Source organism: Rhinolophus hipposideros, assembly GCF_964194185.1.
Source record: "Rhinolophus hipposideros genome assembly, chromosome: 5".
Classification (NCBI taxonomy): domain Eukaryota; kingdom Metazoa; phylum Chordata; class Mammalia; order Chiroptera; family Rhinolophidae; genus Rhinolophus; species Rhinolophus hipposideros.
The window spans coordinates 76,012,424-76,028,881 of record NC_138051.1 but is presented as its reverse complement, the minus strand read 5'-3'; the positions used below and the strand labels follow the sequence as shown (position 1 = coordinate 76,028,881).

The window sequence follows — 16,458 nt, the reverse complement described above, 5'->3', positions numbered from 1 at the left end:
TCTTAGTTTTTAATTCTGATAAATCCAATTTATCAATTTGTTCTTTTACTAATCTTATTTTTGGTGTCACATCTAAGAAATTTTGCCTAACCCAAAGTCACAAATATTTTCTCTTATATTTTATTTACTTGTAGGAGTTTTATTGTTTTAGATTTTACATTTAGGCCTATATATCCATTTTGAATTCTTATAATGTACTGCAACAAAAGGATACATGTTTTGTTTTGGGGGGATTTTTTTGCATATAGAAATCCAATTGTTGAAAAGGCTATCCTTTCACAACCTGCCTGATTTGGGATATTATTTTAATGCCTTATGGGCCTGAAGTTTTCTTTATGGGAAAGTTTTTTAACCACAATTTCCATTTATTTAATAGATATAGGACCATTACAATTTTTCTTTCAAAGTGAACTCTGATAATTTATCCTTCAATAAATTTGCCCATTGTCAAATTTATTGACATGTAGTGATTTATAGTATTCTCTTATTATCCATTTAGTACCTGTAGAGTCTGTAATGAAATCCTATCTCATATTCCAGATATTGGTTATCTGTATCTTTTTTCTTTTTCTTTCTTCCCCAGGATTAGCCTGCCTAAAAGTTAATCAATTTAATTGATCTTCTCAAAGATCAAGACTTTTGGTTTCCTTGATTTTTCTCTATAGTTTTTCTGTTTCCTCACTGATTTCTGCTTTATTCTTGACTATTTTCTTTCTTATGCTTACATGGACTTAATGTGCTCTTTTTCTAGTTTCTTAAGGTAGAAGGTGAAGTCACTCATTTGACTTTTGTTACGTCGAGCTATAAATTCTCCTAAGTACTGTGTTAGTGGCGCATCCAAAATTCTAATGTTCTCATTTTCCTTCAGTTCAAAATACCTCCTAATTTCCCTCTTGATTTCTTCTTTGTCCATGAGTTTAGAAGTATTTTCAGTTTCTAAATATTTAGGAATTTCCTAAGGTTCCTCTTGTTATTAATTTATAATTAATTCCATCATGGTCAGAGAACATACAATGCATGACTTAAATCCTTTTATATTTGACTAATGTATTATATGGCCTAGAATATGGTCTATCTTGGTGAGTGTTTCATGTCCATTTAAAAAAATGTGTATTTTGTTGTTACGATTGGAGTGTTTCATAAACGTCAATCAACTTAGTTTGGTGGACAGAATTGTTCCAATATACTACATTCTTGCCTATTTTCTGCATACTTGTTCTATCAATTGTTGAGAGAGGAGTGTTAAATTCAACTATAATTGTCAGTTTATCTATTTTTCCTATCTATCAACTTTTACTCTATGTATTTTGAAGCACTGTTTTAGGTGTAGACACATTTAGGGTGGATTAATTGATCCCTTATCATTCACTCTCTTTATCCTTCGTAATAGTCTTTGCTCTCAAATCTAATTTGTCTGAAGGGTTAACACAGCCACTCCAGGTTTCCATTTGATTAGCATAAGCATGCTATCTCCTTTTCAATCTTTTTATTTTTAACCTGTTTGGTTTTATATTTAAAGTGCATTTCTTGTAGGTAGCATAGAGTTGATTCTTGTTTTTTTCTCCAATCTAACAATTTCAGACTTTTTCTGATTATCATCTTTTCATTTATTTCCTACATGCCGATCTGTTCTTGATCTTTTTCCTTTTTCTGCCTTCCTTTAGATTAATAATTTTTCTGAATCCATTTTATTTCCTTTTTTATATTTCCTTTTTTCTACTTACTAGCTATAATTCTTTCATTATCTTAGTATTTTATTTTTACACTACACATTTTATAACCGTCTACCTTCAAATGATGTTATGCCACTTCACATTTACTATAAGAAACTTAGATAGTGGTATAATTTTGTATTTTTCTTCCCAGCCTCTATGCTATTATTGTCATAAATTTTACTTTTACACCTTATAAACCACACAATACACTGTTATTATTTTAAACATCTGATTATCTCTCAAAAATATTTAAATAGTAACAAAAAAACTTAAATATTTATTCATGAAGTCACTTAGCATGGAAAAGATTCTGTGATCTTTGCTCCTTTGGGTAGGTCCATATTTTCATTTGGTATTATTTTCCTTCTGCTTGAAAGCCCACAAAGAAGTCTTTCAGTTTTTTTCTAGTCTGAAAATGTCTTTTATTTCATCTTGGTTATTAAAAAAAGTTTTTCTAGGTATAGAATTCTCAGTTGATAGTTTTGTTCTCCTTTTAATACTTTAAAAATGTTGCTCCATTGTCTTCTCAACTTCATTATTTCCAACAATAAACCTCATGTCTTCTTTATCCTTGTTCTTCTAATAAACCTCTTTTTTCTCTCTCTTGCAGTTTTTAAGATTTTTATTACTAGTTTTAAGCAATTATGTGCCTTGGTATAGTTGTCTTCATGTTGCTTGGGATTCACTAAGGTTCCTGAATGTGGATGTTTATAATTTTCATCAACTTTGGAAAGTTACCCATCATTATTTCCTCAAAATATTTTGTCTCCTGTCTCTTCTTGAAGTTCTCCCACAGGTTACTTCATTTTGTTTATATGTTTTTCGTTGGTGAATAGGAGTGCAAGGATGATTTTTTTTTCATTTTGGATAGTTTCTATTGCTATCCTTTCAAGTTCACCAATATTTTCTTCTGTAATGTCTATTTACCAATAATCCCACTCACTGCATTTTTCATCTCAGACATTTTAGTTTTCATTTCTGTAAGTTTGATTTGGGTCTTTATATATATTCATTCTATGTTTCTACTTAATGTTTTTAACATATGGAATACAGTTTTAACAGTTTTAATGTCTTTGACTGCTAATTCTAATATCTGTGACAGTTGCAGGTTGGTTCCAACTGATTATTTTCCTCATTATAATTCATGTTTTATCCCTTCTCTGCATGCTTGGAAATCTTGGAGTGCCAGATATAATGAATCTTAACTTACTGGGCACTGAGAATTTCTGGATTTCTATAAATTTTTCTGGGCTTTGTTATGCTACTTGGCAACAATTCGATCCTTTCAGGTCTCACTTTTATGACCTTGTTAGGTGGGTCTGGAACAGGGCTCATGCTAGGGCTAATTATTCCCCACTTGTAAGGCAAGAATTTCCTGAGTATGCTACACATGACATATGAATTGTGAAATTTTTCCATCAAGCTGGTGGAAACAGGCACTATTCCTGGCCTGATGTGAGTACCAGGTGCTGTTCCTCTATTTATTTCAAATGGTTCTTACCCTGGCCTCGGGTAGTTTCTTCTCGTACATTCACTTCCCAATATTCTGCTGAATAGTCAAGGAGATCCACTGCAGATCTCTGAGATCTCTCTCTGAGCAGCAAGCATTTCTCTGATGCTCTGTCCTATGGACTCTTAGCTCCATCTCCAACTCAGGAAGTCTGCTAGGCTCTAATACCTCATCCCTGTGTCATAGCCTAGGAGCTCTTAAGGCAGTAAGCTGGGGTAACTGTAGGGCTCACATAATTCATTTCCCATTTTTCAGGAATCACTGTCCTTTATTGTCTTATCTCCAATGTCTTGAAAACCATTGTTCCATGTATTTTGTTTATTTTTCACTGTTTCAGGTAGGAGGGTAAATGTAATCCTTGTTAATCCATGTTGACTGGAAGCAGCATTTAGTCACCAAGTTTATAATGGACTAATATTGTTTACTACTAAGATTAGTGCTAAGAAATAGGGAAATAGAAGTTTCCCCTTATGCGTTTTTCATTTGGGGTCATGTTACCTATACCTTCTTCACTTTCTCTGGCTTTTCAGTACAGTTGCATGATACTCATTGATGCTAAAAAAATTTTTTTCTATAAATATTAATATTGCCACAGAAAGCTTTCTAATGGATTCAAGAGTCAATGTTTTGGAACTCTATTAACTTAAATTTTATATCAAAAGAACCAAAATAGAAAACATTTTCCAACATGAAAATCAAGTATAAACCTCAATGGATCATTGGGACATTTCAATTTAAAAATAAACTCTGCACACATCTTTAATATCACACTATATTCTCACCTATCAAACAGGGCCAAAAGTGTGAGTCTGTCAAAATTAATGCCGATCCATAGCTGGGGCAGGATCCAAAACCGATAATAGTGTTTAACCTTTTGGGCAGCTTCTTCTGTTGGACCATAAGTAGCTGCCAGGTCTGGGCTTAGATCAATGTCTTGTTGCTCCAACAAATCTGTATCGATGGTCAATAGTCTGTTCAATCGAATCTGTGGAAGAGAGAGCTAAAAGAAAGTCAGCATTGAAAGGCTTAAAATATCTTTAATCAAGTTATGATTCAAGGGCTACTCAATTAGCTTACAGATTATCGAAGCCCCCTTAATTCTCTACTCTAGTCCACTCCTTGTGGATATTTTATGACCATTAAAAACTACAGAAAAACTACTCTAGTCCACTCCTTGTGGATATTTTATGACCATTAAAAACTACAGTACAGAAAACTGCTGTACACCTGAAACTAATATAAAATAATATTGAATGTCAACTGTAACTAAATACATACATATATTTATTTATATGGTCATGGGATGTAAAGTACAGCATAGAGAGTATAGTCAATGGTATTGTAACAGCTGTGTACGGTATCAGAGGGGTAGTAGACTTATTGGGGGTTATCACTTTGTGAGGTATGTAAACGTCTAATTATGTTGTTTTGTACACCTGAAACTCATAAAAAAAATAATAAAACCACAGAAGGCGAAAAGAGGAAATGAACTAAAATAAAGCAAATTAATCAATACATCTTTTGGAAAGGTTTGATTAGGAAAAGTATTTAAAAATCTTAACATTTTTTGATCGTTTAGCTAGTAAATCCAGTAAGATCACTTACAGTGAATCATTAATGGCTTCTCTTCTTCCCGTCACATTTACGGTCTTTTCTCATTAAGCTATGAACCTCATCACTATGTTAAGTCTAAGCTCCACTGCATTGGATTCAATGTTTTCAACTCTCATTTCTTCCTACAGTCTCTTATCACAATTATTGTTGTTTTCAAATCCCTTCAACCTCCCTTCTCCTTTGTTTTTGTTTTAGCACGCTTCTCAGCTGAGGCTATACAGAAAATTACCACATTACATTTCTTTTAGCTTTAACTCATCCATTCACCAGTTCACCAGTTTCTCCTTCCTCTGAAAGAATCAAAAGTTTATAGTATCTAGCACAGCACTAGCCAGCATTTTGCTATCTCAAGGCTCCTATATGTTTAATCGTAGAAAACAATACTCGTTTTCCCATTTTTGCTTTCCTATGGAGGGGCTAGGAATACACTACAGCAAAAATAGTAGGGATAGTCTTTACTTTTCAAACACTTATGTGGGTATAGTCCAGAAAATTTGCTTTCTGTATGTAACACAGCCACTTCTGTCTCTAAGCACTGACAAAGACTTCCCTAAACACTTTTTTTCTTATCCTCTCTCTGTGCCAGGGTTTCTCAAACTTGGCAGCCACCAGATAATTGTACGTTGTAGGAGCTGTGCTGTCCACTCCAGGATGTTTAACAGCATCCCTGACTTCCATCCACTAGATACCAGTAGCGTTCCCCACACTGTGAGAAGCAAAAAATGTTTCCAGACATTGCCAAATATCCACTTGTGGAAAACCTTTGCTCTCTGCCAACTCACATCCATTGTCTTAAAAACCTTGTTCACAACTCGCCATCTTCAGGAAGCTGCTGATAATTAATCCCTTTGGCACCACATTTATCTGTAAGTTTCCCTTATGTGTTGTTTATAAGTATTCCACCATTTTGTGTTTTCCAACTTCAATATATACATCTTGATGGCATAGGCGGTGTTATCTTTTTAAAATATCCCTATTTTATGTGGCGTATTTTTATACAATGATGTCATCACTAAGCTTTCCCCACACACACTGGTATATGAATAACTAGTAGTTAACCAATAAATAACTGCAACAAAATCATAATATTCAAAGTGAAGTTTTAAAATGAAAAAATTAAAAATGGCACGACCAGATTATGACATTGGTGAGCAAATGGGCCTTTACATACCCTTAAAAGTGTAATTACTTATCCATATATAGCTAATTAAACTTCATGGTATTCCATGTTTGTTTCTTAACAAAGGACTTTTAAGAAGAGATTCACTATGGGACAACAAAGTTATTTGACCATAGTTTTCAACAAAACTCATTTTTTTGATTTGTGTAGAGACTTAATCTGAAAACACATAATTTTATAAAAATAAAGGAAAACCTACCACATCATGTGGATAAAATCGAACTGAGGTAGAACTGGATACATGAGAATCCGTGTCACTAAAATAAAATGAAAAAGACTTTAGGGACTAAACAACTTGTCAAGTAGTGGAAAAAAAATAAATCCTTAACAATTGGATGATATTTACACTGTCTTCCCTTTTCTATGTAAACTTCAAAATGCAAAATATCATTTTCCTACAGCTGTGATTGATTAAAAGCATAGCCTCTTCAAATCTCTTCATCAACTAAATCTTAGACATATTATCCAACCTTTTCATACCTCAGTTTCCTCATCAGTAACATGGGATAACAAGGTTCTTGTGAAAAGTATTTAAGAAAGCAATTAACATATTGCCTGGAACCACAATAAATTTTAGCTATAAATATCCTAGAACATGACAATTAAGTTTCAACAGTGCAGTCAAGTTTAGATTTCAACACTAGAGACCTTACCACATTTATGGTGTAAGGAATTGTTCTTGTCTTGAATTATATTAAATATAATTGTTTCCATTGCTCCATCTTCCTATTGTTTCTACTGTTACAACATCATCTAACACTCCAATTTAATCATTTTTGACACGATGAATTCTGAAAAGGAGCTTAAAGAATGTAATTTTCTAAATGTTCTATCTTTGCAGCATGCTAAGTGTCCACGAGATCCTATTGATTGAAATGGCACCTCAAACCTTAAAAAACTAGATGAACTGCCCACAGATGTCTAACATTTAAATAGGTGTGTCCATTATTAAATGGAAGTCCTAAAATACAATCAAATAACCTTACTGAAAACAGTGAGCTAATTAATCAATAAAGGATTTCAAAGCAACTATTTGCATACATGAATAAGATTAAAATTTTACCAAAATTTTAACACATTCTAAACTATAATTATGTCATAAGTTCAAGGTTTCTAATTTCTTATTTGCTTTTTTTCTAATTTCTCCACTATCTTACATAATTCCTTCCTAAGGGAAGGAGAGGAAAAAAAACTAAATGTAATACAGTATATGACCCATAATTTAAGAAATTCCTTCTTATAGCTGGTAAACAAATTTTATAACAAAATGAAAGATGATCACTTTAAAAGATATTTGACTAAACCTTTACAAAGAAATAAAATTTTTAAATTACACAAAAATAGAGAACTGATGGGCATGAATTTAGTTGTATAAACTATTTGTCTAATAAGCTTTTTTACATCATATATATGTATACACACACACGAAATCCATAAATTTGCAACTGTGCAAATCACTATCCCACTATCAGATCTACAGAAAATTTTTACTTCGTTTTAAAAACACAGAATAGCTTTTGTTTTAAGAATGCTTTTTTTCCCATAGCAACAAATTCTACTTTAACTCTCTAGAGACAAATGCACTATGAGAAATTATATAAGCCAATATAAACAAATGTTTTCAAAACAACTTTTATATTATATATCAAGGCTTAAAATCTTTAAACATGGCAAACATATGTAAGTACACACACTCCTAATATGAATTCACACATACCAGATATTAGATGCTCTTCTTGCTGCTGGTTCAAAATTCACAAGTGACATATCACAGCCACCAGTCTCATAAAGCGTAGAAGAGAACTTACCTAGCAAACAAATGATTTTTAGAAAAGCCATTAGAATACTCAGAATTTTTCCTCCAAGCAACTTGTTACAACTTTAAAAATGTACTATAACTTTCTTCAAAACATTTTAAAAGAAATGATTAGCACATAATTCAGTGTGACACGAACTGAAAAGGAATGCTAAACAGTGGGGCAAAATGTCAACATACACAATCAGGTATTAAACCTAAGGAATTGAAGGCGGCTTTGCAATACAGTCTCCTCTCCTCTCCTCCTAACACATTTTTAAGTAATCATATGAATGGATGTAATGGTCTTTAAAAGTCACCTGACCACTACTTGCAAGTAGTGAGTGGCCATTTGGAAAGCCGCTTAAGTTTTAAGACAGATCACACTGCAAGACAACAAATTTGTATGACTACCTTCAGAGTTTGGGTGTATTTTTTTTTTTTTTAAGAAAAAATGACGACTCAAAATGGATATAAGGAAGTTCAATGAAGGAAGTACAATAACGGTGATAATTACAGTCCTTAATGAACATTACTATTTAGTATGATTCCACAAGAACTCTGAAAAAATTTAGGTACACCATTTGCTGTAGTCAAGTATCACTACAAAAGTGATAAAAGGTATAGAAATTATTTTGGCTGCAAAAATACACAGGTTTAAAAAAACTCTTAAAATGAATTAAGATAAAATGATTTCTGATAATGTAATTTTAAAAAGTCCGGATACTGTCTGAAATGCACACTTCTACTTGACGACCGATGGTAGCCGTATCAACGGGGGGAGTTAGGGAGCATAATCAAGTGAATATAAATTTCCAGTGGGGCAATGAGAAGAGGTACACAACTCTAAAACCAGGCTGCTCTCTATTTATGAGGTTTTTGTTTTACTAGCTGGAATTACTGAGGTTATGAAAATGAAGAATCTTAAAGGGCACTTGACCTTCATGGAAGGACTAAAAGACTTATCTTCCATGACTACAATGAAAACAGTATACAGTAAGGATTTTTATTTAAGTGAAATCCTTGAAAAGTGACAACAAAAGGTCCCTATAATATACTAATAATATAATTAAGGGTTCACAGAACACTCCAACAATTCCTTCATTATTTAAAAGGACTAGAATCAGAAAAAGTACTTTATTTAACAGGATTACTTGAACACTAATAATAGATCAGGGAGAATATGCAAATATTTTATTATGTTTTCCATAGTAGCAATTTTTTTGTCATAATAATATACTTCTGAGATAAATAAGAAAACAGCATCCTGGGAAATGCTCAGTTCATCTGCTGTTTTTCAAGGGAGAATTATTCAGCATGTGGGTTATCTAAAACTGCTTTTTACTCCCCTGTCTTTTAATCATGAGCTATTCACTCTTAAGCACACCTAACAGAAACCAGATTAATGAACTAAAATGAAATGATGCAAGCTATCAATTTGGCTACTTCTTAGATGTATTACTGAAAAATGTTTTGAAGTAGTAGGATGGGTTGAAGAAATTGTTAGTGAAGAAAAAATAAAGTAAAAATACTGGCTTGACTTAGATTTAAAAATTATTTTTAAATTGCAATTTTTTATGCTCTACTCTTCCCTCATTCATCACGGATAATCAAAGACTGGCTATGTTACTATAATTAACTTACATTATTGAAATCATGGATTGCATAAATGCAGAGGAATCACACATCCATGTTAAATGACTAAAACACGGAAGGGCTTGGCTATTGTGTGTGAAACCCAGTAAGAATGAAATGCATAAAAGCATTTATATCACAAAATTTGCGTGTATTTTAGAAATAACTTAATTCTATATTCAAATCTATACTGAAGTATAGGCTGAGTGTTTAAGCATTCCGTGGGATTTTTAGTAATATAAGTCCTATTCTTGGGATATTGAAAATAATAAATATTTATACGCAACTGAAATCAATTAAAGATATTACTCTCTGTAACTTTCAAATGGAAAAGGAAAAGAACATTAAGTCACTACATAACTATGTCTTCTATATACAGATGTCTAATATGAAACTTTTATATAGAAAGTTGTATTTTAAATAAAGAATGCTCCCCCAAAAAGCTTTTAGAAAGAAAGCTAGAAATTGAGCAATTTTATTACATAAATCTACAATTCTGAATGTTTCTATAAAAACCAATGACTAGACAAGTAATAAAATTTAGAAATTATACAGAAGCATAACACATGTCTAAGAAAAGAGCAGCTATAATTTTAACAAATGTGCATGACTTCAACAGTGCTTTTTAGTTTTTCCTAAGAAGCTTTTGTCTACTTACTATCTTTAAGAATGTGTTCAGAATCCTAAAAGTGCACATGGCACACATGAGAACAAACTAACATTACATTTAGCCTTCATGGTATATTCCCAAATTTACTCCACCAAAAGAATAGATTCTCTGTCCCTCTTTTATATCTTTGGGCGTGGCAACTGACAGGATTTCAGAAGTACAAATTTTATTCAGAAGACAAACAACTCAGAAAAAAAATATTACACAAAAAAAGAATTTAGCTTAATGGCTCAGTGAAAAACAGTAAAATTTCAATGTGTTAATATGATCATTTAAAGGCATCTTCAAAAATAACCAGAACAAAGTATATATTGCTATTGGTTTATAAAGATGAAGAATATCTTATATTTGTACAAATCTTAGTATGCACAACTATTTTACATATATCTCACTTGAGATTAAAAACATGATCATAGTTAACCTTTGGATTCAAAGTAAAATGTGCCCATATTAACAACCCTATTTTAATATTATTCAGTGTTAAGAAAAATACTTCAAGTAGTTTCTAATGAACATAAATTGGGAAGTAGAATATCAACGAAATATGTCCTCATGAATTATGATTATAAACTAAGCCATCTCATCATAATTCAGCTCCCAGGCCATAATTAACTATATCTAATAGACTGACTCTGTCACTATTAAAAAAGAAAAAAATCAATTTTTGACAAAATAAACAAGATGGAGGCTGGAATTTCAGACTTCATAGTGATATTGGCTGTGACATAGCATCTCCAAAGATAATAAAAAGAAAAAGTTAAGGTCACTGGTGTTTCTCAAATTTGAATATTCAATAATAACTATTGTCTACAAAAATTAGATTTAATTATGCAAAACTATTTTTTTGAAGCAGGAGGATTTCAAAGTACTAATCATATGTCGATTTATAAATGATGATCAACAGGAAGATGAATAAAATTGGACACGGACTTAAGGAACAAGGACACTTGAGGCATGTGCCTGAAGACATAAATGGTGCAGCAGACAAATTCAGATAAACACTCGCAAGATACTGATAAAAGACATGAGAAATGAAGGGAATTCTCTACCTTGTCCTATAAATAAGAATCCTCGTCACATGACACAAAGTTAAATGCAAGAAACCCAAGAAACCCAACTATGTGGTCTTGATGTCTGATTTTACCTATGTATCCTGGATGGAGATGGTTACTAGAAGGACAAATCATCTGTACAGTTCGTCTAATCATCGCAGTACCAACATTCCCTGGATGATTTTCATTTTTGGGTCCTCTCCCCAACCCCTCACTCCTGTTCATTCTGTGTTCTCCAAGCCTAATTCTGATACACTGGTAATTGACTTTTCATTTTTCTAGTGTTACTCTTAGGGGAGGAAGGTGCTGCAAGAGCATACTGAGATACAAGGGAGCAACTTTATAATGGTTTTTAGAAGGCTGTCGAAGGACCATATACATCTATCTGTACAACTAACTCAAGGAGCCTACCACTAAGCACTTATTTCTGATGGCAGTAAGTATTGTGTTCACAACGCTATCTCAATGAATGTATCATACTTTTAACAGAGGAAGCCTTTAAGATGAGTTCCAATTTCAGGGATAGCAATTCCCCTTATTACCATGACTGGTGACTACGAGTCTCTGAAGAAAAATGAGTTTTCACCCAGACAGAAATGACTCCGTTTATTGCTGCTTATAGGTTAATGGACTTGTTTCTCCCTAGACAAGAAGTCAGGTAACTTTTTCTCGAAAAGGCCAGAAAATAAATATCTTAGTCTTTGAGGACCAGATGGTCTCTGTGGGGACAATGCAAGTCTGCCACTGCTGTGTGAAAGCAGCCGCAGCAAATCAATAACATAAATACATATTTAATTTACAAAAAGCATCAAGCTGGATTTAGCCCTAAGGCTACAGTATGTTCACCCGTCCTAGATCAAAAGTCTTGGGTTTCTAAATTCTCTTTAACTCTTATGTCACAATGGAAATCAAGTCACTATGCTTCTTTTAATTAAAAGTTTCAATACTGAGAACCAGTCCTTCTTCCTGGAATGTGCAATACTGTGCTAGGTTTTTAAAACAGGAGGGTAAGGAAAGGGCCGGTACAAGAACAAACAAGTTGTTTTCGAAGACAGCTTCTGAGGACTGGTAAGGAAAGACAGACATTATCTACTGCTTGGCAACCAACAGATTTATTTACTAATGTATTTATTGACATGGCTATTGTTCTCTAATTCTGACTTAACAGGACATGTCTTAATTCACTGTTAAGTCTTTACTTCCACTGCCTAAGCCCCAGATCAGGTGAATTTCCAAAGTGAATGTACTAGTTCATATGCTGCTATGATTTCATCATCTCACATTTTCTTTATAAAGTAATCCATTACAATGATAATTGATGACATCACAACTGATCAAGTAAGCAAAAAGGCAAGAATGGGAGAAAATATTTGTAATTTGTATCTGACAAATTAGTTGTATATAAAATACCAAAAGAACTCTTACGCCCCAGTAATAAGACAAACAACCCAATTTTAAAAGTGAGTAACAGATTTGGACACAAAAGAAGATATATGTATAGCCAATAAGCACATCAAAAGATGCTCATCATCTTTAGTCGTGAGAAATGTAAATTTAAACCACAATGAGATACTATTATAAATTCATTGGGGCTAAAATTTAAAGGGCTGACAATAGCAAAAGTCAACAAGAAAGTTAGTTGGAATTCATATACATTGTTGGCAGGTATGTAAAACCACTTTAGAAAACTATTTATAAGTTTAATTCACAACAGGCAAAACCTAGAAACAACAGACTCATCCATTAACAGATTAATGGATGTACAATATACAGTATGCTCATACAATAGAATAATATCAGCAACAAGAAACCACTAACACACATAATATGATGAATCTCAGAAGCATCACATGAGCACAAAACTAAACACAAAGGCCACAAAGTTCATATTATCATTTATATGAACTTCCTGGAGAGGAGTAACCACAATGACATAAAGTATGTAGTGGCTGCTGAGGCCAAAGGTGGAGGAAGGACGGATAGCAAGGGGCCACAAAGAATTTTTTGAAGATGAGAGAAATGATCTGTATCTTGACTGTGGTATTTCACAGGTATGCTCATCTGCTAAAACTTATCAAATTGTACCTGTTAAGTGGATGCAATTTACCATACGTAAATTATATATCAATAAAATTGATTTTAAGACAAAGAAAAAGAAAAAAGACTCATCAGGTAAGAATCTAAGTAGATGGGTATGTGAGAGAGAGCATGTAGTCAGTGAAAGTCCTACACGATGCCAACTTAATGTGAAATCTAAAAAACAAATAAACAAAACAGACTCATAGAAACGGAGACCAAAGGGACGGTTACCAGACAGGACAGGGTAGCAGGACAGTTTAAAAGGGGAAGGGGAATAAAGTCAACAATATTGCACGACAAGCTTACACGGTGACATGTGACTACTAAAATTAGTGGAGTGATCACATTACAAGGTGTAAAAACATCGAAACACTGTATTATACACCTGAGACTAAAATAACCAATAGAAGACGGTATACCAAATATACCTAAATAAAAATTTTTTAAAAATTTTTAATGACTTTTGGAGAGTGCGTGATATTGTTTTTGTGTTCCATTTAAAAAATACTACACGTCAGAAGATTCAACAGTACATAAAATGAAGAAAGTTTCACATTCCTCAGAGCCACTGCGAACAGCATTCTGTGTTTTTCTGAATGCTGTATATTTTTTTAAATATACATTTTGTCCCAAGACAAATGGATCATTCTCCTCATACACAATATCTAAATATTTTTTCTCTTGCTTACAAAACAGCTTAGCTTTTTATGTCAATAATATGTATAATAACAGATATGTCAAGTTCTGAATATTACACTATGTTGCTACACTACCGTGTCCCTGAAAATAAGACCTAGCCGGACCATCAGCTCTAATGTGTCTTTTGGAGCAAAAATTAATATAAGACCTTGTCTTCTTTTACTATAAGACTGGGTCTTATATAATATGATATATGATATGAAGTGATATATGATATATGATATAAAATATAACACAATATAATGTAATGTAATTTATCGGGTCTTATATTAATTTTTGCTCCAAAAGACGCATTAGAGCTGATGGTCGGGCTAGGTCTTATTTTCAGGGAAACACGGTATCATTTCTTCCAGGGTTGTCTAGTAACAGACATTTATATTATTTAAAGTATTCCAAATTACAAACAATGAATATCCATGTACATACGAGGTCTGGCAATTAAGTTCACAAACTCCTCCTAGAAAAACTGCTACACACCTCACTGATGAATATCACTGCAGTCACCTTCAAAGTACTCCCCTTGGGAAGCTATGCACTGATGCCAGCACCTAGTCCACCCTTGAAAGCAATTTTGGAACTCTTTTTCTGGAATGGCCATCAGAGCTGTCGTCGTATTACCCTTGATGTCCTGAATGTCATCCAAATGTCTTCCTTTCGATATTTCCTTTATCTTCGGGTAAAGAAAGAAGTCGTTGGGGGTCAGATCAGGTGAGTAGGGAGCGTATTCCAATACAGTTATTTGTTTACTGGCTAAAAACTCCCTCACAGACGGTGCCCCGTGAGCTGGTGCATTGTCGTGATACAAGAGCCATGAACTGTTGGCGAAAACTTCGGGGCGTCTAACTTTTCCACGCAGCTTTTTTAGCACTTCCAAATCGTAAACTTGGTTAACTGTCCAGTGGGTACAAATTCATAATGAATAATCCCTCTGATATCAAAAAAGGTTAGCAACATCGTTTTGACTCTTGATTTGGACTGACAGAATTTTTTTGTTCGTGGAGAATCAGCTGACTTCCATTGTGCACTTTGACGCTTTGTTTCAGGTTTGTATTGGTACACCCATGTTTCATCACCAGTGATAACATGGCCCAAAGCATCATCTTGCCTCTCCAACAGGTCTTGGCAAACTTGAACTCTCCTTTGCTTTTGTTCATAGGGGAACTCCTTCGGGACCATTTTTGCACACACCTTTCTCATGACAAGCTTTTCAGTTAAGATTTTCCTGTTTCTCGATGGATGTTTACTTCATCTGCTATGCTTCTCACAGTCAGCCGACGATTTTACACACAATCGATGAATTTTTTGCAATGTTTTCATCAGTTCTGCTCGTTACTGGCCTCTCTGACCTCTCGTCATTGGTGACGCATTCTCTCCCCTCAGAAAAACTATCCATTTGTACACTGCCGTTTTATTCATGGCATTATCCTCATAAACTTGGAAGAACATGTCCCTGATTTTACTTCCACTCTTGCCAAGTTTAACAAATTTAATGTTTATTCGTTATTTTAATTCAAGCTCAGACTTTCTTGTGACAGCACACAAAAACACACAACAACAATAATGAATGCCACTCAGCAAGACACCGCCACATGTCAACATGAACACAGCTGTGAGACACTGATATGCTAAGGTTGTGAAACCTTACCGAGCTGTTTGTACAGTGCTGCCAACGTAAGCTCACAGTGGCAAGTACGCGAACTTAACTGTTAGACCTCATAAACGTGTATTTCTGTTACAAGAACAGGAAAAGCACTTCCTAATTTTATCCAAAGGAAATATAAATAGACTATATCCCTCAAACCTCTTAACACTTCTTCCTTCTAGCTATAATAAAGCATGATTATTTTTTCAACAGAAATAAACATTTTACTTTCATTTATACTTTATGTTGCCCTCCCCCCAAAAAGGAACAAAAATATAGAATTTTGTAATTTTTGTATTAAACAGTAACAAATAAAGGACAAGGTCAAGGTTGTTGCAAAAAGAATGTAACTTTGTTTAAATGAATAAAAATGATCTACCATAACCTAGGTGACTGAAGTAGAGACTCCAAGGTCCCCTATAGCCCTAACTCTGTATTTCTGGTAATAAGGAACCCTACTTATGACATAGCCCAAAATGCCACACAGTGGTACATAAAATATACAATTTTTTATAAGCACCAAGAATAACTCTAATGAAAATCACTCAAAGTAGATCATCTGAGTCTCTGCTTTAGAAAGTTAAAAAGAAAAAAAAAAAGCACAGCTTCATAATGCACAGCTGCTATAAACTGCTTAACAAGAAGGGTAACAGGGTGCTGCCAGATTTCCTGTAAGTCTTTTTCTAGAGCCAACTACATTTTCAAATTAACAGGTTCTGTAGTAAAGCAGATTATCTCAGTGAGATATCTTTGTCACTTCCTTTGTCAATCCCTGTACAGTAATGAAACAAAGGAATACCTTAGAAAAATCAATTCACTCATCACTTTTTAATCTCTAATACATTAATGAAATTAAGAAAGTCTTAA

General features: G+C 33.5%; 1 protein-coding gene across 5 annotated transcripts in view; it reads right to left on the bottom strand.

Moving 5' to 3' along the window:
* Window positions 1-16,458, bottom strand: part of PCNX1 (pecanex 1) — a 144,141-nt gene that overhangs the window by 61,774 nt on the left and 65,909 nt on the right. For 3 of the 5 annotated variants that reach the window (XM_081049093.1, XM_081049094.1, XM_081049096.1), the window contains 3 exons: window positions 7,737-7,827; window positions 6,219-6,276; window positions 4,008-4,225 (listed from right to left, as the gene is read on the bottom strand). In XM_081049093.1, coding sequence (XP_080905219.1) covers window positions 4,008-4,225; window positions 6,219-6,276; window positions 7,737-7,827 — 367 coding nt within the window. The remainder of the gene's footprint in view (window positions 1-4,007; window positions 4,226-6,218; window positions 6,277-7,736; window positions 7,828-16,458) is intronic. The other 2 variants (XM_081049095.1, XM_081049097.1) reach the window with 1 other exon arrangement.